General features: G+C 52.9%; 1 protein-coding gene across 1 annotated transcript in view; it reads left to right on the top strand.

Moving 5' to 3' along the window:
* Window positions 1-1067: 1067 nt before the first annotated feature.
* Window positions 1068-27890, top strand: part of MYO15B (myosin XVB) — a 35866-nt gene continuing 9043 nt past the window's right edge. The window contains exons 1-42 of the mRNA XM_066237536.1: window positions 1068-3124; window positions 3533-3596; window positions 3833-3942; window positions 4098-4172; window positions 4483-4579; window positions 4827-4930; window positions 5095-5158; window positions 5340-5453; window positions 5582-5743; window positions 6320-6433; window positions 6548-6606; window positions 6683-6815; window positions 8156-8251; window positions 8502-8633; window positions 12650-12775; window positions 16080-16157; window positions 16384-16499; window positions 16588-16633; window positions 16781-16905; window positions 17330-17447; window positions 17700-17863; window positions 20898-20996; window positions 21321-21507; window positions 21639-21698; window positions 21999-22056; window positions 22270-22400; window positions 23001-23096; window positions 23214-23449; window positions 23536-23714; window positions 23924-23996; window positions 24463-24624; window positions 24861-24961; window positions 25068-25144; window positions 25270-25354; window positions 25544-25645; window positions 25793-25902; window positions 25999-26152; window positions 26333-26440; window positions 26606-26709; window positions 26744-27030; window positions 27108-27198; window positions 27319-27538. Coding sequence (XP_066093633.1) covers window positions 1068-3124; window positions 3533-3596; window positions 3833-3942; window positions 4098-4172; window positions 4483-4579; window positions 4827-4930; window positions 5095-5158; window positions 5340-5453; window positions 5582-5743; window positions 6320-6433; window positions 6548-6606; window positions 6683-6815; window positions 8156-8251; window positions 8502-8633; window positions 12650-12775; window positions 16080-16157; window positions 16384-16499; window positions 16588-16633; window positions 16781-16905; window positions 17330-17447; window positions 17700-17863; window positions 20898-20996; window positions 21321-21507; window positions 21639-21698; window positions 21999-22056; window positions 22270-22400; window positions 23001-23096; window positions 23214-23449; window positions 23536-23714; window positions 23924-23996; window positions 24463-24624; window positions 24861-24961; window positions 25068-25144; window positions 25270-25354; window positions 25544-25645; window positions 25793-25902; window positions 25999-26152; window positions 26333-26440; window positions 26606-26709; window positions 26744-27030; window positions 27108-27198; window positions 27319-27538 — 6874 coding nt within the window. The remainder of the gene's footprint in view (window positions 3125-3532; window positions 3597-3832; window positions 3943-4097; window positions 4173-4482; window positions 4580-4826; window positions 4931-5094; window positions 5159-5339; window positions 5454-5581; window positions 5744-6319; window positions 6434-6547; window positions 6607-6682; window positions 6816-8155; window positions 8252-8501; window positions 8634-12649; window positions 12776-16079; window positions 16158-16383; window positions 16500-16587; window positions 16634-16780; window positions 16906-17329; window positions 17448-17699; window positions 17864-20897; window positions 20997-21320; window positions 21508-21638; window positions 21699-21998; window positions 22057-22269; window positions 22401-23000; window positions 23097-23213; window positions 23450-23535; window positions 23715-23923; window positions 23997-24462; window positions 24625-24860; window positions 24962-25067; window positions 25145-25269; window positions 25355-25543; window positions 25646-25792; window positions 25903-25998; window positions 26153-26332; window positions 26441-26605; window positions 26710-26743; window positions 27031-27107; window positions 27199-27318; window positions 27539-27890) is intronic.

Here is a 27890-nt window from a genome sequence, read left to right on the forward strand (position 1 = left end):
ATTGTAAGGATTAAATGAGAACCTATAAAATCACACAACACCCTGCCCCTAGTAAATGCCCAACCAAAGGAGGTGAGTTATTGTGGATGACAAGTGAGGCCAGGAGAGGAGGAGATGGCTCCTGGAAGGAGATAGGGAGGGAGGAAGAGAGAGTGGATGTAGAAGAAGGCTAAACACAGGCTGGAGTTTACAATACCTGTGAACAAAGCAGGTGAAGGAATGAATGAGAAAAGGAGGAAGAGAGGAGAGAGAGGTCTAGATATACATTTCTGTTTTTCGCTGTTTTCTTTATATTTCACAATCTAAAAGCAACAACAGGGCCTGACCTGTGCAGTACAGTGGATAAAGCAGTGACCAGCTAAGGTCGCTGATTCAAAACCCTGGACTTGCCTGGTCAAGGAACATATGGGAGTGGATGCTTCGTGCTCCTCTCCTCCTTCCTCTCTCTCTCTCTCTCTCTCTCTCTCTCTCTCCTCTCAAAAGAGAAAAAAAGAAAATAAATGAAATTTAAAACAAATAAAATAAAAACAACAAAAAGCTAACAAAACTCATGTTGCTTGCTGTTTGCCAAGATCAGACTGGTCCGCACCTCCTGGAGCAATCCAGGAGGTAATGGAGAAGGTTGGGTGCCCCCCCCCCCCGGATCCCCAAGGACTAAGAGGATGGCTCAGGCAAGTTCTTTCCCCACCCTTCACCCCATGCTGGGCAAGTAGTTAGGCAGCAGCAGAAAGTGGGCCCTCTCATTGTAGAGCAGTGCCAGGCTGGCCTATCTGGCAGAGATTACCTGGTGGAACTGATGCTCTGCCCCCTACTTTTGTCCGCAGCTGTAGCATCTCCTCTTCCCTAGGTGGCCTCTGCTTCATTGTTATCCGAGGGGTCAGGACCCGCAGCCACTTGCATTATTGATGCTCATGGGAAGGCGGGGGTGGGGGTGGGGTTGAACCTGTAGACTCCAACAGAGCAGAGCCCGGGTGGTGTGCTGCGGATCAGCAGAGGGAGCCGGCGGGCAGCCAGATCGTCGAGGAGAGGACAAAGGCGCCGCAGAGCCCTTCTTCACTGGGTTTGCCATGGGCGGAAAAAAGGGCAAAGGGCTTCCGCGCACGGAGAGACCCGAGAGGCCGACCTCTGGGGAGCAGGAGTCTGGGCCTGCCAGCGCTGACGGCACGCCCCGTGGGGAACACCGACATCGCTGTGGAAAAGCCCTAGGATCGAGACCGATCTTGGAATCCACCACCGCGGAAGGCCAGGGGACCCCTGGTGGCCGCAGGAAGCCCACCGCAGAGGGGACCACCGGCTGCAGACGACCAGGGGCTGGGCCTCCACCTGCGGCCCAAGGGAGACAAGGCAGCACGAGGCGTCGGCGATGCGGGTCTAAGGAGAGCCGAAAGCCCAGGGACAGCCATGGGGGGCGCCTTGAGGAGGGCAGTCTCCCGGGAGAAGGAAGAACAGGCGAGCACGGCCGCCGCAGGAGGAAAGGAAAAGGGCGGGGCCGCCAACAGCCTCAGAGCCTCAAAGGGGACACGTCGGGCGGAGACAGGGTCAGCTCCTGCCCGGACAGCGGAGCCTGCGAGGCACAGGAAAGCGGCAGCCGGAGCGGTGGGACTGAGGCGCTGCGGCCCAAGTCAGAGCAAACGGACACGGACACGGGCTCGGGAGGCACCCAGATCGGGCCGGGGTCAGCGCTGGAGCAAGGCGAACACTTGAGCAGCGACGGGTGGGGCAGCGAAGAGGCTCACACCGAGCCCCGGACCCAGGAATGGTCGTTGGAAAATGGGTCCCAGGGAGCGACTGAGGATTCTGGGACAGACACAGACTGGTGTTCGGAGGAGGCTGGGCCAGAACGGGGCCAGTGGGCAGCCCGAGGATCAGCGAACCGGCCCAAGGAGGCCGAAGAAGCTACGTCCGGCAGGAAAGCCACGACCTCCAGCCACTTCGAGGGCAGCCCTGCGGGAGTCTTCCAGAGCCCGTGGTCTTCTCGGGATCCCAGGCCGTCCAGGGACACAAGTGACAAGGGGGCACAGCCCGAGGCAAAGCCGCAGGGTGCCGAGACCCGCAGAGCCGAGGCCTCTACTGCCAGGGCTTTGCGCCGCCAGATTGGCAAAGTGGTGGGGAAGGTGCAGACGCCAGCGAGCGAGAGCGACGCAGGGGGTGGAGAAGGAGACGGGCCCAGGGACCCAGCGCTGGGCGCCGCCCTCGTGGCGCTCCACGAGCTCCGCGCGAGGCCCCCACCACGCCCTGCTCCCCAGGCCGCAGGACCCCCTCGGGTGGGCCTCAGGGAAAGGCTCCTCAGCGTGGCACGAGCCCTGGGCTTCCTTCGGTGGCTGCGCGCGGGCGAGGGTCAGGAGGTCGGGCAGCGGGCGCCCGAGAGGGAGGGGACGGGGCCGCGGGTGGGCGTGGGCCGAGGTCGCCTGGGAGCGCTGCGGCGCTGTCTAGGGCTGAGCTTGGGTGGCGTGGTGGGGCTGGGGGGACGACCGAGGGCTCCCCTTGGCGGCACCCCGAGCTCTTTCCCTGTGGGCACCCCGAGCTCTCCGCAGGTCACGAAGGGCCCAGCCGGCCACGACCCTTCAAAAGACCAGAACCTGACTCCGGATTCCAAGTTTGCAGTCGTGTTCCCGAGGATCCACAAAGCCGGGACGGCATCAAGAAGCCAGAGCTCAGAGGAAGCATCTGCGGACACCCCCACCGTTTGGCCTTGTGCAGGGGCCTCGAAGGACAGTGAGGGGCACAGGATGAGTGAAGGTGTGCTCAGGGGCCACCGCTGCTCTCTCCTCGGCCAGACTCCCCTCAACGGGCCCCCACTGGATAAGAGCGGCTCCAGCAGCGAAGCAGAGCCTGAAACCTTGGGAGCCGAGGCTCAGGTGCACTGGGCACAGGGCTCCGACATCCGCGAGGACCCTGGGCTTGGCACAGATGCGCTGATGCCCCAACTCACTTTGGAGAGGAGCCCGAGCCCCTACCGGTTCCAGAGGGAGCGGTGGGACCCGGAGGATGAGACCGAGGAGGCGCTGGAGAGGGACCTGGAGCTGAGCCTCGGGTCAAGCCTGGACGCACCGTCCTTTCTGGGTGCCCGGAGCAGGGGCCTAGGGACTGCCCTAGAAGACACCGAGGACCTGGCCAGACTGCGGTGAGTGGGCAGGTTCTAAATCTGCCATTCCTGGGGCACATGGTTCCTCATACCACATCCTACTTCTGTTTTGGTATAAATAAATAAATAAATAAATAAATAAATAATAAATAGAAGGATTTTGCCTCAATAAGGATCGTCCAGCTGGAAGGGACAGGTGAGGGAATGAAAATCAGATGCCTTTGCCTGGAACTTCCTCCTCTAATTGGCACAAAGCTTCCCTCTGTCAGCAGCCTGGACCTGCTCGTAATCCCCCTTGGAGTAATTTACCTTGCAGCCTGGCCCCTGTGTTATGGAGAGGACTCAGAGAGGGCGCAAGATTTGCCCAAAGTGTCTCTGTGGCCAGTGGCAGCAATAACCTAGGACCTCTCCCTCCCCCCTCAACTCCCTGCTGTGCTGTCCCCACAGACCGCTGTGTGACAGTTCCATTCTACTGTGCCTCAAGAAGAGGTTTCACCTGGGCCGAATCTACGTATGGAGGGGTCCAGGGATGGGGTGGTGGGTGGGGACTCCCTTTCCCCTGGGATCAGAGGACCCTCCACACCCCTGGAGCCTCTTCCTTCTCTTTCCTGGGCTGGGTACAGAACCCTCTCTGGGGATCTGCAGAGCAGGGGCCAGAGTCTGAGCCAGGGAGCATCAGAGCCCCATTTTATTTGCATCTCCGGCTCCCTCCAATGTTCTGGTAAGGGCTTCTACTTTCTTCTCCAGACCTTTGGGGGGCCTCTCCTGCTTGCCCTGAACCCTCACTGGCCCCTGCCTCTTTTCTCACCTGAGGTCCTGGCCAGCTACCACCCTGGAAAGGCCCCCAAAACCACCCCGTAAGTGACTTTCCCCAAAAACATTTTGCTCACCCTCCTGGTGGCTAATCCCTAGCACTCCAATTGACTGAGATCCTAGAGATGGTGGGCATATCCTGCCTCCACTTAGAAGGGCCCCAGGTGCCCCTGACAGCTTTCTTATCTTCCTTCCCCAGACACATCTTTGCCGTTGTGGCATCAGCTTATAGCCTGTCCCAGAGCACTGGCCAGGGCACGTGTATTCTCCTCAGGTGAGTGGTGGCTGGGAAGGGGTGTGTGCAGTCAGCATTTGAAACTGCCTGTCTGCTCCACTGGGTGGCAGCTCTGGACTTCCGAAGGGCTTGTGCTCCTGGTTGAAGTCACCGCATGTGTCCCTTGAATGAGGCATATCAGGGATTTTTTTCTGTTTGGTCTCCATGCCCAGAATCTATCTTTCTGCATTTCCTGGGTTCTCTAGGGTGAATAACACCTCCCATTGGGAATGCCTCCCACTTCCTCTTCTCAGTGGGGTTATTTTATGGGCCTCTTCCTAGAGACCTTTCTAACCCCTCCCTCCTACAGTGGGCACAGCAGCTCAGGGAAGACAGAATCTGCCAAGCAGATTGTGCGGTTCCTAAGCAGCCTGGAGCAGAAAGAGACAAGGGACAGAGGATGTCATGTAAGGGCAGCTGGACACTTCTCAGGACCATCCTTCTCCTTTTGGCCAGGAGGGTGGTCTTCAGGTCTTTGGCTTCCCCTTGGGGACAGCCCCAGGCATTGCTTACTGTGAAGGCAAGGTGAGGTGGGCTGGCCTAACCCTGCATGGACCAGCACAGTCCTCAGTCACAGTGTGCCCTCAGTTGGGATGCCTGATCTCTGGGCCCCACTGCTGCTTCTGGGGATACTTAATGCCCTTCCCTATCCAGCTGGATGACGTGCTACCCTTGCTCAGCAGCTTTGGCCATGCCAAGACAGTCCTCAATGCCAATGCCAGCCGCTTTGGCCAAGTCTTATGCCTCTGCCTGCAGCAGTGAGTGATGGGGGTCTAACTGGGCACAGGGGACACCCATGGTCGGTTCCCTGGGAAGCTGAGGCTGATGCCCATGAGTTGAGTTCATGGTGGGTCCCATTCTGAGCAGGGCCCCTGGGTTGTATGCACCCTGGGCACCGCCACCCAGTGTCCTGTTCCCACAGCGGGGTCATTGTGGGAGCTTCTGTGTCACATTACCTGCTTGAGACCTCGAGGGTGGTGTTTCAGGTAAGACTCATCCTGCAGGTAACCCCTTTCCAGCTCCTAGAGTAGGAAGGAAGAAGGGGCCACTGTGGGGGGCTCTGTGGTCCCTGAGCTTCCAGGCCTGCTTTTCCTAGGACTTGTTTTTGTTGCTCTGGGGCACAGGACCAGGCTACTGTTCCCCCTTAGTCAGTCCTTCTTCCCCAAGGCCCAAGCTGAGCGGAGCTTCCATGTTTTTTACGAGCTCCTGGTGGGACTGGATCCCATGGAACTGGAGCAGCTGTCCCTGCAGGAGCCAGAGACCTACTATTACCTTAACCAGGTGGGAGCAAGGTCCATACAATGTGGGCAGCAGGAGGGGGTCTCAGTGCAGGGGTCTGAGGAAGAGCTGGAGTAGAGCAAGGCTATGGGTGGCCAGGCCCTGCTACCCACCCCAGCTATACTCTGTAGGGCCAGGCCTGCAGGCTTCAAGGCAAGGAGGATGCCCAGGACTTCTCAGGACTGGTGAAGGCCCTGCAGGCATTGGGCTTGTGCCCTGAGGAGTTGACTGCAGTCTGGGCTGTGCTGGCCACCATCCTGCAACTGGGGAACATCTGCTTCTCCTCATCAGAGGTGGGCTCCCCCTGAAGCACTAAACCCATGTGGCTTATTTACATAATTAAGGCAGCAGTAATGATGCCAAACACTTGTATGTGGGAGACTGCAAAGCCGTGGGCCACCCTCAAGCCTCACAGCTGCCTTGGAAAGTAGGCAGACCCCTATTGTTTGATGAGAAGACAGACCTAGAATCTCGGCACCTATGCCACTGTCTGTCCAACTAAGCTGCCACCCCCTGGGAAGCATACCTGGCATTAACTGAGCAGCTGTGAAGTCCCTGGCACTGTACATCACTGCACATGTTTTCTAATTTGGTTCTCAGGACAACACTGGGACTTAAGGGATGTTGTTTCTCCTTTTGCAATAAGACAGTGGAGGCTCAGAGAGGAAAAAGACTTGTTAGGCAGGCTAGCTAATGAAGAGGTAAAGTCAGGACTTACACTCAGGGCCATCAAACTCCAGAGCTGGCTCCTACCCACCCAGATATAGCTATTTTTGGGCAGCTGCCATGCCATCAAGGCCTGGTCCCTGCCTATGGGATGTGGCCATTGCACAAGCAGAGCTCTCCCTGCTCCCTCCTTCTCTGTCCAGAGGGAGTCCCAGGAAGTGGCTGCTGTGTCCAGTTGGGCCGAGATCCATATAGCCGCCCGGTTGCTGCGGGTGTTGCCCGAGCACCTAGAGGGAGCTATCACCAGGAGGGTCACGGTAAGCTTAAGAGTTCTGGGGAGGCATGGACCCAGCCAGATTACATAATGGCTTGCACAGCACCCATGTGGGCCTTGGGCCTGACGTACCACATGCACAACCCCTGCCCTCCAGGAAACATCCTATGGCCCAGCCTCAAGATCCCTGCCTGTGGAGAGTGCCATTGATGCCAGGTGGCCTTGGGGGCAGGAGAGAGCCATAGCCTTGCTTGGTGCTCTTTTGCATGTGGCTCACACACCATGCCCACAGGGATGCTCTGGCCAAGGCCCTATACTCACGGCTCTTCACCTGGCTTCTGAGGAGGACAAACACATCGCTGGCACCACCCAGGGAGGGAGGCAACATGGACACCATCACTGTCGTGGACATCTATGGCTTTGAGGTCATCCCTTGGGGTGGGGCCCAGGATGGGGTGCCTACTTCATCTTGATTATTTCTGGGGATCCTAGAAGCTCCAGCTCTGCTGTGGGGGGCACTCATGATCTGTTTGCCTGCCTGGTCCTGAGACGGTCTAAAAGACAGCTGCACACACCATAGGTGTAGCCATTCTGCCCTGCTCTGTCTAGTCCTGACATCGCCTCTGGAGAGTTCTGTTCTACTTGGCTTTGCAGAGTCTCACAGGAGCCTCTAACACAGCGGAAAATAAAGACCCTAGGATGGGTCAGCCCACAACCTCAGCTGCTGTATACCAAGAGCCCTCAGACCACCCTGACTATTCAGAAGGTCCCACCCTGAGTCTCTGGATGGACCTTGTTCACTGCCCCCTGCTCACTCCTGCTCTCCAGTGTGTCCTTGGTGACTATGACAAGTGTGTGCGTGTACATGTGTGCTCTTGTGTGTTTTGGAGTGTGTCAAAACTCTGTACAAAGCATCTGACCAGGTGGTGGCACAGTGGATAGAACATTGGCCTGGGACGCTGAGGACATAGGTTGGAAGTACTGAGGTCGCCAGCTTGAGCGCTGTCTCATCCAGCTTGAGCACAGGATCATAGACATGACCCCATGGTCGCTGGCTTGAGCCCAAGGTCACTACCTTGAGAAAGGGGATACTGGCTTGGCTGGAGCCCCCCTCCCAGTCAAGGCACATATGAGAAAGAAATCAATGAACAACTAAGGTGCCACAATGAAGAATTGATGCTTCTCATCTCCTTCTCTTCCTGTCTATCTGTTCCTATCTGTCCCCCTCTCTGTCTTTTGCTTAAAACAAAACAAAAATAAATAAAATAAACAACTCTGTACAAAGCGACAGGAGGTGGGGGCTCTGCTAGGCTTACTAGTAAATTTCTAGGGGGTGCTATAATCTCTGCAGGATGAAGCCAGAAGGCTTCTTGGAAGCAGCAGCCTGGACCCCTGTTTATGAGGATGTGGGATAGCCATTCAGCTAGCCTGTAGGCAAAGGAGTCTTCGAGACCACAAGATATTTGTAACCGGAGGGCTGATGGCTCACAGTTGTGCTGAGGCAGAGGGCATGGGTGTGGAGTCCTACAGGGAGGCCTGCCCCTCATTGGGCAGGGCTGAAGCAGCCAGCACACTGTGCCAAGGCCTTTGACCCTGTAGGCTGCAGTATCAGCCCTGGGGCACAACTCCTCCCTGAGAGCTAGGGAGAATGCAGGCAGCCCTGTGGGAGGGGGGTAATGGGCACCAGGCCTGTATGTCAGCCCTCACAACTGCCCAGTGCCCCCACCTCAGGTATGTGCCCACCTCACTGCCCACATGCCCCCAGGCACTGCAGGTGAATGGCCTGGAGCAACTGTGCAATAACCTTGCCAGTGAGCGCCTGCAGATCTTCTCCAGCCAGATGCTGCTTGTCCAGGAGGAGGTGAGGGGCCTGGGCATGGATGTGGCAAGGGGACACCCAGCTATTTCCCTGAATAGAGGCCATCTCTGGTAAAGAGAGGGCACTGCACTGAAAGCTCTACCCCAAAGACCCCTGCTATGGCCTGTCTCAGTTCTTTCAAACCACAGTTTTTGATCTGTAAAGTGGGAGGGCCATCCCTGCTCTGGCTCAGATGAGATCTTCCATGAATGTGGGTGGGCTCTGTAAACAGCTGAATGCTGGCTATTCCCAGGAGGAGTGTCGGCGAGAGTTGTTGCCCTGGGTACCCGTCTCCCAGCCTCCAAGAGAGTCCTGCCTGGACCTCCTTGTAGACCAGCCCCACAGTCTCCTGTGTATCCTGGATGCCCAGACTTGGCTGTCCCAGGTGAGCCCCCGGTGACAAAGACAGGGAGTAGGGGAGCAATAAGTTGATGGGGTCCAGAGACCCTGCTCACAAACCTGCAGTACAGCTTGGGAAGACAGTGGCCAGCCTGGGCTCAAACCATGTGCTGGATGGTCTTGAGCAAGATGTCTGACCTCTCTGAGGTTCCTCAAGTCCTCGCTGCATGAAGGAGACACTAGTGCATGAGGGTCTTGGTGGTGGGGACTGCGCAGGGCTCATGGGAGGCATACAAAGAATAGGAGGTGGCAAACCTCAGGATCACAATGCTTCTATTCCTCAAATACTTACTGACTGACTTCCACCCCTCCTACTTACTATCTAGCCTGTGACTTACTTATATTTTATAACACTTGTGTTCATGAGCAATTAGTGTTTATTCATTGAGTCTCCTGAGATAGACTGGGCCCTCACCTGAGGGGTTTCAGCCCTATCTGCAGTGCCTGGCACATGGCTGAGGGTGCACTAAATATTGAATTAATTAATTATTAATATGTGTGCTAGGAATTGTGCTGGGGTAAAAATGTAAGCAAAAATAGACCCAGTGCCCTGGCCGGTTGGCTCAGCGGTAGAGCATCGGCCTGGCGTGCGGGGGACCCGGGTTCGATTCCCGGCCAGGGCACATGGGAGGAGCGCCCATTTGCTTTTCCACCCCCACCCCCTCCTTCCTCTCTGTCTCTCTATTCCCCTCCCGCAGCCAAGGCTCCATTGGAGCAAGGATGGCCCGGGCGCTGGGGATGGCTCCTTGGCCTCTACCCCAGGCGCTAGAGTGGCTCTGGTCGCGGCAGAGCGACGCCCCGGAGGGGCAGAGCATCGCCCCCTGGTGGGCAGAGCGTAGCCCCTGGTGGGCGTGCCGGGTGGATCCCGGTCGGGCGCATGCGGGAGTCTGACTGTCTCTCCCCGTTTCCAGCTTCAGAAAAATACAAAAAAAAAAAAAAAATAGACCCAGTCCCTTCCTTAGAGCCTGCAGTATAGCAGGAGGGAGGTGTGAATTACACACACACACAGCTCACTCACACATATGTAAAGTCACACCCACATAGCTCCATGGATGGGTATGCAGGGCCACAAGAGCACTTGTGCAGCTTGGGCCTCCTCTGGGATCTGAGATCATTTAAGCTAAATACGCCATCGTCCCAGATATAAGGTGTCTCCCCGCCATTGTTCCATTTAGAGGTTAAAAATGAAAGATGAAAAATAATGATAAAATAGTCACATGTGATAAAATTTAATTAATCAATGTAATATTAATATAAAGTATTTTTTTTTTAGGGGGAGGACAGACAGGGACAGACAGACAGGAAAGGAGCGATATGAGAAGCATCAACTAATAGTTGCGGCACCTGAGTTGTTCATTGATTTCTTTCTTATATGTGCCTTAACCGAGGGGTTCCAGCTGAGCCAGTGACCCTTTGCTCAAGCCAGTAACCTTGGGCTTCCAGCCAGAGACCTTTAGGCTCGAGCTGGTGACCTAAGGCCCTCAGAGTCCCAGGCCAACCACTCTATTCACTCTTCCACTGCCTGGTCAGGCAATATAAAAGTATTAATATATAAATATGAGTCTATTCTCTAGCACAGCGATTTTCAACCTTTTTCATCTAGTGGCACATGTAAACTAATTACTAAAATTCTGCAGCACACCAAAAAATATATTTTTTTGCCTGACCAGGTGGTGGCGCAGTGGATGGAGCGTCGGACTGGGATGCGGAGGGACCCAGGTTCGAGACCCTGAGGTCGCCAGCTTGAGCGCGGGCTCATCTGGCTTGAGCAAGGGAGCTCGCCGGCTTGGACCCAGGGTCGCTGGCTCCAGCAGGGGGTTGCTCGGTCTGCTGAAGGCCCGCAGTCAGGGCACATGTGAGAAGGCAATCAATGAATAACTAGGAGATCGCAGTGCGCAACGAGAAACTGATGATTGATGCTTCTCATCTCTCTCCGTTCCTGTCTGTCTGTCCCTGTCTATCTCTGCCTCTGTAAAAAAAAAAAAATATATATATATATATATATATATTTTTTTTTTTTTTTGCTGATCTGACAAAAAAATGGTGTTATTTTGATTCATTCACACTGGACAGCTATTATTGTATTGACTGTCTTTTTTTTTTTTTTTTTTTACAGAGGCAGAGATAGACAGGGACAGACAGGAACGGAGAGAGATGAGAAGCATCAATCATTAGTTTTTTGTTGCGCGTTGCGACTTTTTAGTTGTTTGTTGATTGCTTTCTCATATGTGCCTTGACCGCCGGCCTTCAGCAGACCGAGTAACCCCTTGCTGGAGCCAGCAACCTTGGGTCCAAGCTGGTGAGCTTTTTGCTCAAGCCAGATGAGCCCGCGCTCAAGCTGGCGACTTCGGGGTCTCAAACCTGGGTCCTTCCACATCCCAGTCCGACGCTCTATCCACTGTGCCACCACCTGGTCAGGCTTGACTGTCATTTTTAATAAATAAATAAATAAATATTTTTTAAAGTGAGAAGTGAGGAAGCAGGGAAGCATAGACAGATTCCTGCATGTGCCCCAACTGGGATCCACCTGGCAAAACTCACTAGGGGGTGATGTTTTGCCCATCTGGAGCCACTACTCCATTGCTTGGCAACTGAGCTATTTCAGTGCCTGAGGTGAGGCCATGGAGTCATCCTCAGCACCCAGGGCCAATTTGCTCAAACCATTCTCCTCCATGGGAGGAGAAGAGGAAAGGGTAAGGGTGGAGAAGCAGATGGTTGTTTCTCCTGTGTGCCCTGACCAGGACTCAAACCTGGGACTTTCACACACTGGGCCAACGCTCTACCACTGAGCCAACTGGCCAGGGCCATCATTTTTTGTTTGACAGTCTAAGGGGAACAGGTCAGTGCCCCTGATTAAATAGCCAGGTATTGCATGTTTAAAAAATTCTTGCAGCACACCAGTGTGCCTGTTGTGGTACACAGGCTGAAAATCGCTGATCTATTATAACCAACATATTATGTTAATAAGTAACATTCATTTATTAACATACATATTTGAAGTTTCTACCCAGATAAACCCAATGTGTTAACTCATAAATGATTGCTTTTCCTGGTTCACATGTTGTAAGTTTTTTGAAAACTAGTCACAGGCATCTTTGACATCTCAGGGCTACTTTTGGAATCACCGGCATGGTTTTCTTCGGTCTTCATTCCAATCCCTGGTGGGTATTGACCTGGGAATTACTACTCTGAGCCACATGTCCCATCTATATAGCCTTAAGACAGGTGTTCCCATGCAATTGGTTATATGTTCCTCAACTCCATAAAATAACCTCTCAGTTGCTTTTTGAAAGTATTTTTTAAATGACTTGTGTAGAAACACCTGTAGTTGTGAGACCATACATACTTCAGGAGTGTTGCTGGACCCCATTCCTTTTAAATGATTTGGTTTTTTTCTTTTTCCCAAGTGAGAGGAGAGGAGGTTAAGAGATAAACTCCCACATGTGCCCTGACTGGGATCCACCCAGCAACCCCCATCTGGGGCCAATGCTCTGCCCCATGGTTGGAGTCATGCTCGCAACTGAGCTATTTTCAGCACCTGAGGCAGAAGCTCCACAGAGCTATCATCTCAGCACCTGGGGCCAATGCATTCGAACCAACAGCCATGGCTGCAGGAGGGCTAGAGAGAAACAGAGAGAGAGAAGGGGGAAGGGTGGAGAAGCAAGCAGATGGTTGCTTCTCTGGTGTGCCCTGACTGGGCCGACACTCAACCACTGAGCCAACTGGCCAGGGCCCCTTTTAAATGATTTGATCAGGTGTTTATTGTTATAAACCACTGAGGTAGTTTCTGTGTGTGAGGCACCATCTTTCTCAAACAGCACTTTGCTGTTCAGATAGTCACTGGGAAAGAGAGAGGCATCCTTATAAGGACTGAAATATGGAGTGACTTTTCCCGTCTGAGGCAGTTTGGGAAAAAGTAAAGCGCACCTTGTGTTCACTGTTTGTGGTGCCTGGGCATGGGGAGGGAAGTGCAGGCCTGAGGGAAGCCACCTCTCTTATCAGGCCACAGACCACACCTTCCTCCAGAAGTGCCACTATCACCATGGCGATCACCCGTGCTACACCAAGCCCCAGCTGCCCCTTCCTATCTTCACCGTGCGGCATTATGCAGGGACCGTCACCTACCAGGTATGAGGGTAATTGGGGAGAGACTCCAGGGTGAGTCAGTGAGGACCCTGTGAACCTGGTGTTTTCTTCTGGTGATGAGTCATCTGATAGGTGACAGGAGTGGTTGAGGGAAGACTCCTCCATGGTGTGGCCGTCTGTCCCTAAACTGGGCCATCAGCCCCATCTAGTTCTGGGTGAGTGTTAAGCTGTAGGGGGAATCAAGGCCGTGGGACTCTAGACCAAGAGGAGCAGAATAGGGGACCCGGCTCTGATAGGCAGTCTACTCTCCTCTGAGCCTTCATTTCCTTCCTCATCTGTAAACTGAGAATGGGACTCTGTCTTACCACATTGTCACGAGGATTAAATGCAATAACATGGGAATGGCCAAGCAGGTGCCTGGCACATTCCAGGTGTTCGCCAAAGGGATTTTTCCCCTTCTGACTTTCATAGCAATTGCACACCTACTCAGAAGCACTGAGGGGCGGGGGCCTGGTATAAAGGGTAGGACCCTGTGACTAGTTTGAGGTGGGGCAACTCACTAAGGCTTTCTGGAAGAGGTGACATGCTTTGGTTGTAGAAGAAAAAATACAAACTTCTCCAAAGCTACCCAAACAAGAACCAAAGGAGTATATGTCATTATACTCCCAAAAGGATTCACATAGAAAGGAAAGAGAAACACATGGATATGAAATTTAAAAAAACAACAACAACTATGAAACTGTATTGAAGGTCACAAAGGAAGATTTAAAAACAGGACAAACCATGTTCATATTTGATTCTTTCCCATATGACCTAGAAAAGTAATGATCTAACAATACCCCGATGGGGTTTTCATGAGAGGAGGAGGAATGGGTTTTGACAAAATTATTCTGAAGCATTATCTGGAAAAGAAATGCATGAAGATAGCCAATAAAATACTGAGAGGCAAAAGATTATGGAGGAATTTGTTCTACCAGATATTAAAACATACTTTAGAGCTCTAGTAATTAAAAGAGTATGGTATTGATAAAGAACAGACCCATCGATGGAACAGAACACTCTGTTTCTGTGTGTGAGGCACCATCTTTCTCAAACAGCACTTTGCTGTTCAGATAGTCACTGGGAAAGAGAGAGGCATCCTTATAAGGACTCAAATATGGAGTGACTTTTCCCGTCTGAGGCAGTTTGGGAAAAAGTAAAGTGCACCTTGTGTTCACTGTTTGTGGTACCTGGGCAAAGCCCAGAACAGACCCAACAATATGTAAAGGAACTGGGTACATGACAAAGGTGGCCTTAAAAAATGTGGTAAAGTACTGACCTGTGGTGGCGCAGTGGATAAAGCCTCGACCTGGAAATGCTGAGGTCGCCGGTTCGAAACCCTGGGCTTGCCTGGTCAAGGCACATATGGGAGTTGATGCTTCCAGCTCCTCCCCCCCTTCTCTCTCTCTGTCTCTCCTCTCTCTCTCTCCCTCTGTCTCTCCTTCTCCTCTCTAAAAAAAATAAAATAAAAAAATGAATAAATAAAAAATGTGGTAAAGTATACATAACATAAAATTTACCAATTTTAACTATTTTTAAGTGTATGATTCAGTGGCTTTAAGTACATTTACAGTGTTGTATAACCATCACCACTGTCCATTTCCAGAACTTTTTCATCTTCCCAAACAGAAACTCTGTACCCATTAAACACACTAATTCCCCATCTCCCTTCCCCAGCCCCTGGTAATTTCTAATTTACTTTCTGTCTCTGTAAAACTGCCTATCCTAGGTATCTCATATAAATAGAATCATAACACATCTCTCACACACATACACATACACAATCCTTTTGTGTCTGACTTGTTATACTAAGCATGTTTCCAAGGCTCATCCATATTGTAGCATGTGTCAGAATTTCCTTCCTGTTATGACTGAATAATATTCCATTGTACATATAGATAACAGTTTGCTTACCATTCATCTGTAGATGGACAGTTGAGTTTTTTCTACTTTTTTGGTTATTGTGAATAGTGCCACTATGAACACAGGTGTACAAGTGTCTGTTCTGGTCTCTGCTTTCAATTCTTTTGGGTCTATACCTAGAAGTGGAACGGCTGGATCACATGATCATTCTATGTTTAGATTTTTTTTTTTTTTTTTGTATTTTTCTGAAGCTAGAAACGGGGAGAGACAGTCGGACAGACTCCCGCATGCACTCGACCGGGATCCACCCGGCACGCTCACCAGGGGGCGACGCTCTGCCCACCAGGGGGAGATGCTCTGCCCCTCTGGGGCGTCGCTCTGTTGCGACCAGAGTGCGACCACTCTAGCGCCTGGGGCAGAGGCCAAGGAGCCAACCCCAGCGCCTGGGCCATCTTTGCTCCAATGGAGCCTCGGCTGCAGGAGGGGAAGAGAGAGACAGAGAGGAAGGAGAGGGGGAGGGGTGGAGAAGCAGATGGGCGCTTCTCCTGTGTGCCCTGGCCGGAAATCGAACCCAGGACTTCTGCACGCCAGGCCGACGCTCTACCACTGAGTCAACCGGCCAGGGCCTCTATGTTTAGATTTTTGAAGCACCGCCAAATTGTTTTCCTCAGTGGCTACACAATTTTACGTTCCCACCAGCATGTATGAGGGTTCCAGTTTCCCCACACCCTTGCCAATACATGTTATTTTCCATTTTAAAAAATATTATAGCTATCCTAGTGGAGGTGAAGTGGTATCTTATTGCAGTTTTTATTTGCATTTCCCTGATGACTAATGCTGTTGAGACAATCTTTTCGTGTGCCTCTGGACCATTTGTATAGCTTTGGAGAAATGTCTATTCAAGTCCTTTGCCCATTTTGAATTGAGTTGTTTGGTTTTTTTCTTGTTGAGGTGGAGCTCTTTAATCTGAAGAGTAATCCCTTATCTGATATGTAATATTTTCTCCCATTCTGTGGGTTGTCTTTTTGCTCTCTTAATAGTAGCTTTTGATGCACAAAAGTTTTTAATTTTGCTGAAATCTAATTTAACTACTTTATTTCTTTTGTTGCTTGTGCTTTTAATATATTCAGGAAATCATTGCCAAGTCCAATGTCTTGAAGTTTTTTCCCCTGTGTTTTCTTCTTAGTGTTTTATAGTTTCAGGTTTTACATTTAGGTCTTTGATCCATTTATTTTGAGTTAATTTTTGTACATGATGTGAGATAAGAATCCAGTTTTATTCTTTTGCGTGTAGATTTCCAGTTTTCCCAACACAATCAGTTAAAGAGACAAAGGTGGCCTTTTAACTCAGAAGGGAGAGGCTGGATTATTTGATAAAGGGAGCAGCTCCACACCCAGGCTTCTCTCCTTGGCTTTCTCTTCCTTCCCCACATTGTCTTTTACAGGTTCACAAATTTTTAAACAGAAACCGAGATCATCTTGACCCTGCTGTGGTAGACATGCTTGCCCAGAGCCAGCTCCAGGTGCCCAGCCAGCCATCTGACCCCCACCCCTCCCATTCTGCCTTTCTTGCCCGGACACTCTTGCTCAAGGAGATTGCCCTTAAACCCCTGGCACCTTGGACCATAGCTTGAATTTGCCAGGGTCTGGACATTATGGGCTGGTCCACCCTGGCTCTTTAGGGGTGGGGGCAGGCTTGGCGATGGACAAGCCCTCGAGGCAGGCCAGCTCAGCCCCTCTTTCCCACAGTTGGTGAGCAGCCTGTTCCAGGAAGCAGAGCCCCAGGTCGGGGGAGGGCGAGGCAAACCTACACTGGCCTCTCGATTCCAGCAGTCCCTGGAGGACCTCATAGCCAGGCTGGGCAGGTGAGAACATTGCCCCCCACACCTGACAGCAGGGAATTGGATGGGAGACTGATCTGTACTCAAATGACCTCCCATCTTCACCCATCAGGAGCCATGTCTACTTCATCGAATGCCTCAGCCCCAACCCCGGAAAGGTAATCTCCCCCTGCACCTGGGTCTGAGTCCTCCCACCCCTGCCCTGCTCTTCTCAGCCCTTCCCCACTTCTTGTGCCCTGCTCAACATTGCCAGCAGCTGAAGCCCCTTGACTCCAGCGCTTACCGGCTCTGTCCCATGGCTCCAGCTTCCAGGTCTCTTTGATGTGGGACACGTGGCAGAGCAGCTACGCCAGGCAGGCATCCTGGAGGCTGTCTGTACCCGCAGTACCAACTTCCCTGTGCGTGTGCCCTTCCAGAACTTCCTGGCCAGGTAGGGAGCCAGGGTGGGGGAAACCAAGGGCCCACGCACCTCAGGGATAAGACTCATGATAAAGGCTCCCTGGAGTGACTGATTGACCTAGGGTTCCTTTCAAATAGAAGTGGACCCACTTTCCCAGGGACCCTCAGCCTGGCACCCAACCCTTCCTCTTCTATTCCCTTCTCCTTCTCTCACTCCATCTCTTTCTCCTTTCACTATTCACCGTCCATCCTCCTCTCCATGCCTCTCTGTGTTCACCTGCCCCTCCTCCATTCAGCAAAACCCTCCTGGGTGCCTGGCACATAGTAGGTGCTTTCCAAATCATCATCAAATAACTTAGAGACTGAATAGACAACTAGGGGCTCAGGGTATCAAACAACTGTGGAGGGAGGTTTATGCTGTGCTTATTCCAACCTTGACTCTGTCCTCGGAGCAGGTTCCGGACCCTGGGGATAGAGGAGCAGGGAGAGCCCTCCAATAGAAAGAGGTGTGGTGTCATCTTGAGCCAGGTGTTGGGGGCTGAGTCACCCCTCTGTCACCTTGGAGTCACCCAGGTGGGTGTATGTTCAGAGGGGGCAGGCAGGGTTGGAAAGGGAGAGGAATATTCAGGGACAAACCCAGGATTTGGTGGTTTTTCTGGGTAACCAGGAGATGGAGTGGGTCTGTGTGGCAGGTGTCACGGGCACCCGGGGAGAGTAGATTATCTGGCTGGAAGAGAAAAGGTTGAGACCTCAGGAGAGGGCAAGGTGGGCCCAACCCCTGGCACCCACACCTGGCCTGCCTCTAGACCAAGCCTCTGCCCCCAGGTCCTGCTGCAGGAGCCAGGCTGGCAGCAGCTAGAGCGGCACTGGGCACAGCGTCGTTCCCAGGCACTGCTCACCCTGCACCGCGGAATCCGGGCCTACATCTCGCGCCGGCGCCTCTGCCTCCTGCCACGAATACAGGCTCGTGTGCGGGGGCTCCAGGCCAGGTTTGCAGGGGTAGGGCAAGGGTTGGGGAGACATAGATGCTTTCTCCTCCTCCTTCTCATCTGTTAAACTGCCAGTCACCCTTCACAGCCTGTCTTCCTTATTCATCCAACAGCTCTTTTTTTTCCTTCAAATTATGAAAGTTGCAAGTAATAGACATAAAAGAAGGGCCCTGGAGTTTAGGAGAGAGAAAAGCAAAGGTAACACATCAAAAGGAGGGGAAGGGAAGGTTCATGCAAGCTCCAGGGAGGAAGAGCTCTTGACTGACCCTCTTTTCCATCTACCCTGGGCCAAATGCTGGGGGCACCAAGATGAAGTCACAGAGGGTGCCTTCAGTCTAGCTGGGGAGTCAGATGCAGACAGTAAACCAGCCACCAGTTACCCTAAATGTGAATGCTAAACCTCTGTGAACAGTGAGGGCTGGGACACCAGGCTAGTCTCCTGAGATGGGGCACCCATCACTACTACCTATTCCCAGAACATTTTCATTAAGCAATAATTCCCATTCTGCCTGCCCTCCAGCTCGAGGTAACTTCCAATCTGCTTTCTCTATGAATATATAAATATGGATTCTAGATACTTCGTGTAAGTCAACTCGTACAATATTTTCTTTTATGTCTGGCTTATTGCACTAAGCATAAAATTTTCAAGGTTCATCCACATTGTAGCATGTACCAGAACTTTATTTCTTTTTTATGGCTGAATAATATTTCATTGTATGGATAGAACATATCTTGTTTATTCATTCATCCTTCAGTGCACATATTGGTTGTTTCCAGCTTTTGGCTATTGTGAATAATGCCAGAATGAATGTGAGTGAACAAATGTGTGTTCAAGTCTCTGCTTTCAATTTCTTTGGGTCTATATGAGGAATGGAATTGCTGAATCACATGGTAATTCTATGTTTAGTTTTTTGAGGAGTCACCAAACTGTTCTGCAGAGTGGCTGCATCATTTTCTGTTCCCACCAGCAGTGTATGAGGGTTCCAGTTTCCGTATTTGCCAATTCTTATTTTCCCTTTTAAAAAAATTATTAATTACAGCCTTCCTAGTGAGTATAAAGTGGGCTCTCATTGTAATTTTAATTTGTAATTCCGTGATGACTGATGTCGAGCATCTTTTCATGTGCTAGTTGGCCATCTGAATCTCTTCTTTGAAGAAGTGTCTATTTAAATTCTCTGCCTGCTTTTTAATTAGGTTATTTATCTTTTTGTTGTTGAGTGTTGGGAGTTCTTTACATATTCTGGATATTAAACCCTTATCAAATATGTGACTTGCAAATGGTCTCCCATTCTGTGGCTTGTCTTTTCACAAAGGATAGTATCCTTTGATGCATAAAAGCTATAGACTTATTTTTAGATGTTTCTCTTGCTCAGGGCTTCTTCATTGAGGAGTCTGGTCTTTCTTATATCTGGAAAGTTCTCAAACACATTTTATGTGAACTTTGTCTCTTTCAGAATGTCCTATTAGATTTTCAGTGAAAAAATAATTTTTTTTTTAAAGAGAGGCAGGGAGAAAGAGACAGAGAGACAGGAATATCAAGCTATTCCTGTATGTGTTCTGACCAGGGATCAAACCAGCAACGTCTGTGCTTTGGGATGACGCTCCAACCCTCCAACCAACCTAGCTATCTGACCAGGGCTAGTGACTTCATTTTTAGAGGTTCTGCTTCTTAAATAATAATATACCAGACTATATTGACATGCAAATGAATCAACACAAATACTGTTAGTCTATTTAATTTCAAAATGTGAAGGTTGTCAGGTATATCTACCATAAACATTTGCCTAACAATGTAGAAATCATAAGTGAAAGTATTATCTTGGGTTGCAGAAATGCAGTGTTTTATAAGAGTGGATTTTTATAATAAACTTTTCTCCATTCAAAAAATATATATAGCTCTGGCCAGATGGCTCAGTTGGTTAGAGCATCATCCCAATACGCAGAGGTTGCCAGTTTGATGCTTGGTCAGGGCACACACAGGAACAGATTGATGGTCCTGTCTCTTGTTTTCTCTCCCTCCTGTCCTCTCTCTCTAAAATCAATATAAGTAAAATTAAATATATATATATATATATATATATATATATATATATATATATATATATATCTCTAATAGGCCCTGGCTAGCTGGTTTAGTTGGCTAGAGCATCAATCTGATATGCCAAGGTTGCAGGTTCAATCCCCCATCAGGGCCCTTAGAAGAATCAATCAATGAATGCAGAAATGGGTGGAACAGCATATCGATGTTATTTTTTGACTTTCTCTCTCTTTTCCTCTCGCTCTTTCTAAAGTCAATAAATTTTTTAAAAGTTGAAAAAATATAATAATATGCTAGACTCTATTCTAAACACATCTATAAAAATCCTCACTTTTACAGAAAACAAAACTAAAACCCAGAGAAGTAAAATAACTTATCCAAGCCCACAGTGACTAAGTAGGAGGGGAATGATCCCAGGCAGTCAGCTCCAGAGTCCAAATAAGGTCATAACTTTTTTTTTTTTTTTTTTTTAACAGAGATAGAGAGAGAGAGAGAGGGATAGGGATAGATAGGGACAGACAGATAGGATCTGAGAGATGAGAAGCATCAATCATTAGTTTTCCTTTGAGCATTGTGACACCTTAGTTGTTCATTAATTGCTTTCTCATATGTGCCTTGACCGTGGGCCTTCAGCAGACCGAGTAATCCCTTGCTCGAGCCAGTGACCTTGGGTCCAAGCTGGTGAGCTTTTGCTCAAACCAGATGAGCTTGCGCTCAAGCTGGCGACCTCGGAGTCTCGAACCTGGGTCCTCGGCATCCCAGTCTGACGCTCTATCCACTGCGCCACCGCCTGGTCAGGCAGGTCATAACTTCTTTGTTAAACAGCCTCTAAGTTGACCCCTTCTATCAAAGTGTCCTGCCCTTTTCCTGTTGTTTCCATTAAGCACCTGGAGCTTCACTGACCTGGGGTCAGTTTTTACATTCATGTCTTGGCTTGGAGGTTTCAGGCACCCTGTGTAAGTTTGGACTCCTCCCCACCCTCTTCCTGACCTGCAGGAAGCGGTATCTCCTACGGCGAGCAGCCCTGGGGCAGCTGAATACTGTCCTGCTGGTGGCCCGGCCCCTGCTCAGGAGACAGCGGAGACTGCAGGTGAAGTGTGTGCTGCACTGGCAGCTCAGGGGAGAAGCCAGGCACCTCTCTGGCCAAACCAGCCAAGTCCCCACAGCATCCATCCTTCTAGCCCAACCACATAAGGTCAAGGCCTCAGAGGCCATTGCTGCTTGAGCTCTTCCCACTTCTGTCTGCCTGGCCAGGGGAGGCTGGGGCCTCCAGGATGTCATTGCTTTCCTTCATTTCTGCCCACCCCCAAGTGCACTGGCCCATCCTGGCTGAAGTGTCTTCTCATCCCCTCCAGCCCTCCCTCAGGGCCCACCTGTTCCCCTTTCTTACCTGATGACTCCAAGTTGAGGGCCATAAAGCAGCTCAAAGGTCAGTGCCCACATACTGCCCCCCTCTCTGGCCCCTCCCTGGCTGGACTTTGATCCCTGGGATGATTCCTTCCTGTCTTCCTGCTCTTTCCCTAGTGCCCTGACAGGCAGTGACACCCACAGCGCTAAGGCTGGTGCCAGCTCTGGAGGGCTGGGGGAAGGCAGCTGGCCCCTCTGGGTCAGTGCTTGTTTCTCTACCCACCCTGGGGCCTCAGGGGACAGCTGAACTTCTGAGCTGGGGAGGAGCCCCTAGGAGGCTGAGGTGGCTCCACGCAGGGACATCAGCTATTCCTGCATCTCCCCCGACAGCTTTCGTACTGGTGTGACTGGCAGGGCAGTGGGACCTCCTCCAGGAACCTGCCAAGCATGGTAGGTGGCTTGGAAGTTAGAGGGTGATCTGGGTTAGGAGCCTGATGAACTTGGCACAGCTTGAGGGGGAGCATGGGATCTTAGGGGTGCCAGCATAGGTTCTGTCCATATTTGGGCATTTCCTGTGCCTCCTGAGAAGAGACCCGGGGTGCCCTTGGTATTCCTCTGAGGGCTCCTGGGGCGCTGGTTGTGTGAGTGTCCAGAGTCTTTGGGGGGGAAGTTTACAGACTTAGGCTAAAGAGGGACACTGGGTGCCCGTGTCCCTACCTTAGTATCTGGTCAATTACTCCTCCCTGACAGGAGCTGGGGCACCTGGAGATTCCAGCGGAGCTGGCTGTCATGCTGAGAACAGCAGAAAGTGAGTCTTGACTTGTGTCACTCTTTCCATGACTTCTCCCCTCTCTATTGTGTGAAGAGGGTATGTCTCTACTCCTTCTGATGCTCTGGCCTCCCCTGAGCTCACTGTGCCCCCTCTGGCCGAGGATGGGAGCTGATGGTAAGGGCTGGAGGTGGACTAGAGCCAGGTACCTAACCAGGACATTTCTGGGCTGCCTTCTGGTGCTGTCCTCAGGCCATCAGCACACACCAGCCCAGAGCATCACTGAGGCCAAGCCCCCAGAAGCTCCTGCTCGGCCCAGACTGACCCTCCCACCGGACATTGACCTGTTCCCCTTCTCCAGCTTCATCTCCATCGGCTTTCAGGTGGGCTCTCAGGCTTCAGCTCTTCTTGGCTGACCCCTCCAGTTTCCCAGATGTTAGTGTCTGCCAGGCCGAGGCTGTCTATTCCTCTGTCTCCACACAGCCTTCTCCCTCTCCCATCATGGGGGCTGTGGACACAGCTGCATTGCTCAGAAATATTCATTGAACCTAAATGACTCACTTTCTAGTGTTATTTAGATTCGTGATGCCACACCTGTGACAGGGCACTACTATTTGAAGTCATGTTGTTAAAGTATGCGTAATGACCAAGAATACTGTCCAGCTGCAGTATTGGATTCAAAACTGCACGTAGTGTGTAATCCCAATTGTGTTAGAAATAGCAATGCAGGTGGCAGTAGCTATATTTGTGCAGAGATGATAGGACTGGAAAGGCTAAAACACCAACTGGTTTTCCACATGCATGGGCATGTTTTCTAATCAGAACAAGTAGCAAAGCTCCATTTGAAAGATGGTTTTCCGCGCCAGTCCTCCTGCCTCCCTCTCCCAGGGTGTTGCTCCAAGGATTCCCCGGGACTGTCTCCATCCAGCACATCAGCACAGACCAGCCCTGCTCAGGCACTATGTCACCCTCCTTCCTTGCAGGAGCCATCTCTACCAATCCCTGGGCAGGTGCTGGCCAAGCCCCTGACACAGCTGGACAGTGAGAACCTTCAGCATGCCCTGGATATCAACAAGGTGGTGAGTGACACATTGTGGAGGGGTGTCACTCAGGGGACAGGGTCAGCTAGCTTGTGGGTGCTGGCTGGGACCACAGGGGCCTAAATGCCTTTCCCTCACCTCTTTTTGTGTCTGCAGATGCTGCGGCTCCTAAGGGATGGGTCCCTGCTGTCCTGGCAGGAACAGACAATGGGCATGTACCTGGTGAGGCAGGGCCAATGCCACCCTGGACTGCGGGATGAACTTTTCTGCCAGCTTGTGGCCCAGCTTTGGCACAACCCCGATGAGCAGCAGAGCCAGCGTGGCTGGGCCCTCATGGCTGTCCTGCTCAGTGCCTTCCCCCCAATGGCCACCCTGCAGAAGCCACTGCTCAAGTAAGGGTCCTGGCGGGTGGAGGCCAGGTGAGTGGGGTCAGTGGGCCACCCCACCTCCACAGCAGCACCCCTGTGCTGTCCCACAGATTTGTGTCTGACCAGGCCCCCACGGGTATGGCAGCACTGTGCCAGCACAAGCTGCTTGGGGCCCTGGAGAAGACACGGCTGACCCCTCGCACCACACGTGCCCACCCACCCACTCAACTTGAGTGGACAGCTGGATGGCGGCGAGGCCGCATGGTGTTGGACGTCTTCACTTTCAATGGTAATGCCTGCCTCCTGCTCAGACCTCCCCAGGCCCACAGTGCAGCCAACCCTGCCCCCTCACCTTGCCTGGACCCCCTTCTTGCCTCACCCCAAGACCCTGATCTCCCTTCTGTCCTGCTTTTGGAACCCCTTGAGGACAGCAGCCCCTTTCCATCAGGGTGAACCCTCTTGTCTCTCACTCTTGGTCCCTACTCTTCGTCCCTGCAGAGGAGTGCATCTCGGCAGAGGTGGAGTCCTGGACTACGGGGGAGCAATTTGCCGGGTGGATTCTGCAGAGCAGGTACGGGGAGCCTGGGAAGGGAAGAGTGCAGCCAACACTGATCATTGTCCCATCCTTCTTCTGAGACCCCTCATCCTCTCAGCCCACTCTTCTACCAAGCACCTCCTGCAGCTGCTCCTGCAGGCCTAAGGCCAAAGCCTCCCTGCAGGGTGTGAGGGTAAGTGGTTAGGGGCCAGACAGTAGATTCAAGATGGGGAGCAGAAGTGGAGATGATACCTGTGGTCCAGATTCCAAAGAAATGTGAACAAACAAGCTCCTGTGTCAGAGCGGACATGTAAGTGGAAGGGTTATGAGTTGCAAATAAGGAAGCCTGTCTGAGAATCGACTCCTCACCCTGGTTCCTGACCCATGTCTGACCCTTTGCAGCCCTCACCCTTTGGCCTGCCCTCAGGCCCTGGCCCTTTAGGGATGGTCATTTGCCTGGCTGACCATACATACTCCTAAGGTATGTCCCTGTCCCATCCAGAGGCCTGGAGGGGCCCCCCCGTGGCTGGTCTGTGTCACTGCATTCCGGAGACTCCTGGCAGGACTTGGCTGGCTGTGACTTTGTGCTGGACCTGATTGGCCAGATTGAGGATCTGGGGGACCCTGCAGGTCCCCACAGCTACCCCATTGCCCCCCAAAGCTTGTAGGTACCACCCTAGCACCCCTGTCCCCAGCCTGCTTCTGTCCCTATGCTGAGCCCACAGCCACTCTATCACACCCTGGGGTTTACAGATGCTGCCACAAACCCAGTCTCCCCACTGCCCAAGCCTCCTCCCACTCTGTGGGGACAACCCCCACAGCAGCTGCAACACCTTGCCTCAACCTGGGCACTGCCCCCAGCCAACATACCCTCTTAGCTGGGCACACTATCTCCTGCAGAGCTGAGGACATCCCTCCAGCCCCTGGCTTCCAGGCCCCCTCACTGTCCTCAGGTCCCCCTCCAGGTCCAGCCCCAACACTACCCAGCAGAGGCCACACAGGTAAGACTGGGAGTGGGCTCTCTGAAATTGGCAGGGTGCTAGGTCTGGGGATGCAGGAAGCCCCATGCCCCGGGCTGGTGACACAGACCCTCCTCTGGCCCCACAGGTGAGTACCGGACCTCAGGGAACCTGGATAGCTTCCTAGACCACATCTTTGAGCCAGTCCTCTCCCCAGGCCTCAGTGTGAGTGTCCTGAACACATACCCTTCCCCACCAATACCCCTACCCTACTGGGGCCTCTGCTGCCCCTCCCATCTCTCCTAGGGCTCTAGCTCTGACTTTGTGACCTATGACATTTGTCCCTTCAGGATCTGGAGCAAGGTGGGACTCTGAGCAGCCGCATGAAGGGAGGGGGCACCATGGGGCCCATGCAGCAAGGAAGCTACCCCATGGGTGAGTGTGGAGTCAGCACACTTCCAGGGTCTCCCTAGCCCAGTAGCACAGGAAGGCATGGCCTGGGGCCCTAGGTCTGGGCTCAAAGCTCCAGCCCGCACTCTGGGCCTGTACCCTTTTCCTGGGGCTGGAGGGAGGTAGTCTGTGGGCCCAGGTAGGGACCAACCTGGGAGAGCCCTGTTCCCTCAGTGTACCCAGGGATGATGCATATGCCCGGATACCAGGCAGCCATGATGCCTGCACCCATGCCTGTGATGCCAGCAATGGGCAGCACAGTCCCTGCCATGCCAGGTAAGGCTGGACCAGGGTACTAGGTCCCTTCTCAGGTATAAGCAAGAGGAGGGAGGTTCCTGCCAGAGGCCCAGAGGACACAGTGGGCAGAGGGCTTCAATTTTGGCTGTGGTGCTTACTTGCCCTGCCCACCTGCCATGTCCACAGCTATGGTGGTACCACCCCAGCCACAGCCACCGCCCCTGCTACCTAGTGTGGACGCAAGGCAGCTGGCAACTCAGCAGCAGAACTTCATCAACCAGCAGGCGCTGATCCTGGTGAGGGTAGTCAGGGCCCTTGATTGCCTTGTGGGGACAGGTCACTGAGGCAGGGCCAGGCTAGTCCTTACCTGGCCCACCACTCCGCCCCCTCAGGCCCAGCAGATGACCGCCCAGGCTATGACCCTGTCCCTAGAGCAGCAGACACAACAGCGCCAGTGCCAGACCCAGGCAACTTCAGCCATTGCCACCAAGCCCAGGAATCCTCCAGCCCCCCGGGAGGAGCCGGAGCCTGAGCTGGAGCTGGTGGGTGCCTCCTGAGGGTGAGGATTGGAGGCCAGGCAGAGGGCAGGCCTGGGATGGGGCAGCACACTCCAGGGCTTCAGGGATGAAAGACACAGGGGAGTGGGAAGATGCAGAAAACATGCCTCTGGGCCTCAGTCCCAGGGACTCAAGAAGTTCACTGTGAGAGTGGTGAGATGGCTGGCAGGGCTGTGCCCTCACTTCCCTTCCTGCCAGCAGACCTCACAGGAGAACTCACAGGACGAAGACAGGCCTAAGAGCTTCCAGCAGAAACGGAACTATTTCCAGAATATGGGTAAGGGAACTTGGGGTGGCAGGCCCACACAGAAGCTCAGCCACCACCACAGCCGGGCCAAGGGACAGCAGGGTACACTCTACTCCCCTGGGTCTATGTGGCCTGTTTAGGTGAGTGGATGGGCAGGCCAGGTGGAGGGTGACAGGGCCATCTGGACGCTTACAGGGAAGCAACAGATCAAGGTGAAGATGGTGAAGCCTCCAGCTAAGGTGCAGATCCCCCGAGGGGAGGAGCAGGAAGAGGAGGAGCCCAGTGCAGATGGTAAGGGGGTGGGGGAGGGCCAGGCTCTGCAGTTCTAGGCAGGGTCTCACATGTTTCCTCTCCTCCTGGTCAGGGCCATCGCCTTCTCTTTCCCTAGTAGCGAAGAAGCCACTGACACGAGGTGGGGCCAAAGCTGCACTGGAGGATAAGGCTGAGCTGGCCCAGGAGGCAGAGCATGGCCATGGTCCCAGGCTGGCGCAGGACAGAGCTGTGGTGTGCAGCTCGGACCCCACATGCCGGCAGGCAAAGCCCAGCAGGGAGATCGGTAACATCATCCGCATGTACCAGAGCCGTCCAGGCCCCGTGCCTGTGCCTGTGGAGCCATCCAGGTGGGCCCAGGGGCGGCCTGCGCAGCCTGCTCCCCAGGGAGTCACCCTGTGCATGCATGACCTTTTTCTTCTCTCAGGAAGCCCCCCAAAACTTTCCTGAAGAAAAACAACCCTAAGGATGAGGCTCTGGCTAAGCTGGGGATCAGTGGTGCCCACTCACCCCCCTCGGTGAGACCTGTTCCGTCCCATGCATGGCTGCTCTGCTCAGGAGTCCAAGGCTCTCAGGAGTCACCTTTGCCTTCTACCTAGACACAGCATGTATTGTGTGCATTCCCTGTGCCTCCACAGATGCCGTCCCCCAGTCCAGGGAAGGGCCCTCCACCATGTGTGGCCCCTCGACCCAAGGCCCCACCACAGTTCAGGGCCTCCAACTCCATCAGGGAGAAGCAGGGACCCCTTCAGCAGCTGTTTGGCCAGAACTCACCCACTGCCCTGGTACCCCCACCTCCACCAGCACCTCCACTGCCTCCTTCTGGGGATCCGGGGATCCCTTCCTCTGAGCCTCACGGTAAGGAACCCCACAACCCTGTTTGGTGGGCTGCCTAGGCGGGGGCCAGGATTCCCTAAAACCTTTCGGCATTCATGGCTGAGAGCAGCTGCTCTGGTTTTTGGACTTTGGAGCCACAGATGAGGAGCTTCCGCGTTCCTGCCCGGGGCATGGCCCAGGTACTCTGGAACCTGTCTGACACTGAGGGACTGTCACACACAGGGTGTTGTCCTCGATGCAGAGTTGACAGCTGTGTCAGAAATGTAGTGGCCCTGCTGATGTGGTCAGGGAGGAGCCACAAACATCCGGGACAGCCGGGAAAGTCTGAGGCAGGAGATGGGACTGTGGGTGGGGACAAGGCAGTGGAGGAAGC

This window comes from Saccopteryx bilineata, chromosome 6, assembly GCF_036850765.1.
Source record: "Saccopteryx bilineata isolate mSacBil1 chromosome 6, mSacBil1_pri_phased_curated, whole genome shotgun sequence".
In the NCBI taxonomy this organism is placed as follows: Eukaryota; Metazoa; Chordata; class Mammalia; order Chiroptera; family Emballonuridae; genus Saccopteryx; species Saccopteryx bilineata.